The sequence below is a fragment of the Haliaeetus leucocephalus genome, unplaced genomic scaffold (assembly GCF_000737465.1).
Source record: "Haliaeetus leucocephalus isolate CR32 unplaced genomic scaffold, Haliaeetus_leucocephalus-4.0 Scaffold0, whole genome shotgun sequence".
NCBI classification, from domain to species: domain Eukaryota; kingdom Metazoa; phylum Chordata; class Aves; order Accipitriformes; family Accipitridae; genus Haliaeetus; species Haliaeetus leucocephalus.
In genome coordinates, this window is record NW_010972436.1 from 3,265,726 (window position 1) to 3,267,336 (window position 1,611).

At 64.4% G+C, this 1,611-nt stretch overlaps 1 protein-coding gene across 1 annotated transcript in view; it reads right to left on the bottom strand.

Annotated features, from left to right (window-relative positions):
* The window catches only part of COL1A2 (collagen, type I, alpha 2), a 42,077-nt gene extending 40,765 nt beyond the window's left edge, over positions 1-1,312 (bottom strand). The window contains exon 1 of the mRNA XM_010570018.1: positions 1,063-1,312. Coding sequence (XP_010568320.1) covers positions 1,063-1,132 — 70 coding nt within the window. The 5' untranslated portion in view covers positions 1,133-1,312. The remainder of the gene's footprint in view (positions 1-1,062) is intronic.
* Positions 1,313-1,611: the final 299 nt, after the last annotated feature.

Here is a 1,611-nt window from a genome sequence, read left to right on the forward strand (position 1 = left end):
GGGGGGCACCGTCCCGGGGGCTCCCAGCGCCAAGAGGGGGCAGCGCAGCGCTGCTCCCGCCGCCCAGGAAGGCGGCCAGACCCTGGGTCAAAGCCAGTCCCGCAGAGGCACGGCGGCGAGGGGCTAAGGGGGGACTTCACAGGATGCCGCCCAGCAGGGAGGCAGGGGGAAGGCTCCGCTTCTCCCCCAGCCAAGTGCGTGGGGCGCGTTTCTCTCCCGCCGCCGTTTGTGTGTGTGGGGGGGGGGGCTGCGCTTCTCCGTCAGCGAGGGGCGAGACGAAATCCCTTTCCCAGCGAGCGTCGTGGAGCCGCGCTGCACCCTCGGGGAGCCCCCTTCCCTTTTCGCCCCTAGAGCTAAGCATTTCCTTCCCTGCCTCCCTCCTCCTGCCTCGTACGGTCTTTCCCTCTCCGGAGACCCCCGGGCGGGCGGGCTCGGCGTGCGGGGGGCCACCCGGGCAGCCGCCAACAGCTTTCCCCCTGCGGGCTGGCTCGGAGGGCGCCCAGCAGCACGGCGCGCCGCAGGGCCCCGCTCCGCCTCCAGGGGGCGCCGAGGTGCCCGCGGCCCGCACGCCCTCCGCTCGGAGGGAAGGGGTGAGCCGGCGGTCCCCTCTCTCGCCTCTGCTCTGCTCTCCCACTCCTCCCGGTCCCCCGCTTCGCAAAACGCGCCTGAAGTCTCACAGAAGGGCAGTCCGGCTGCAGCCCCAATTCTTCTGCTCGCCGTAAACACGCTCCTCCTAGCCTTTAAGCATCTGCGCCTGAATTAGGGCTTTGCGTGCTCCTTTGGATGCCAGCCCGTCCTTTTTTTCTTCTTTTTTTTGTGGGGGGGGGGGTATATCTCGTTGGCCTTTTGCCATCCTTTTCTATTTCTGAGGGAAAAAAAAAGAAGCTAGATTCTGATCTGGGACGGAGGTGGCAGTTTTGTGAGATGGTCTCTATAGCTTGGGAAGCTGCAGCTCCCCGCAGACTACCATCCGTGGGGAAGACGTCTGGCTAGAGCGCGGAGAGTAGGACAGCCACCCCCTGATGACACCACCCATGCCACAAACAAGCTAAAAGCACTTACGTTGGCCTGTTGCTAGGTATGAAGTTACTGCAAGCAGCAACAAAATCCGTGTATCCACAAAGCTGAGCATGTCTAGTTGCAAGACATGCAGACTCCTTGTGGTGCAGAGTCCCTGGTCGGTGGTTAGCTATTACCTATGGGACGCAGGCATACAGTCTTGAGCAGTAACTCCAACCTTAGCAGAAACCTGCTGCCCGGGATGCTAAATTAATCAAGCCCCGGTCCGCCCTATTTATACCGCAGGAGGGTCCCGGGACCGCGAGTCACCGGCGGCGGCGCAGCCAATGGGCGCGCGCCGGCCGCGGGGCCCGCGCGGCTCCCAGGCTGTCACGTGCCCCGTGTCTCCGGCCCGCCGCGGCAGCCTTGGCAGCGGCGGGCGCGGGGCGGAGGGGGCGCGGGGTCGGCAGGGGAGGGGGCGGAGGGGGAGCGAGGGAGGCGGCGACGTTAAATTGGTTCCATGCTTTGAGGACGTGGACACTTTGAGGCTTTCGGAAGGAAAATCTGACTCGTCGTCTCATTTTTTTTTTTTTCAGACGTCCCCCGCCCCTC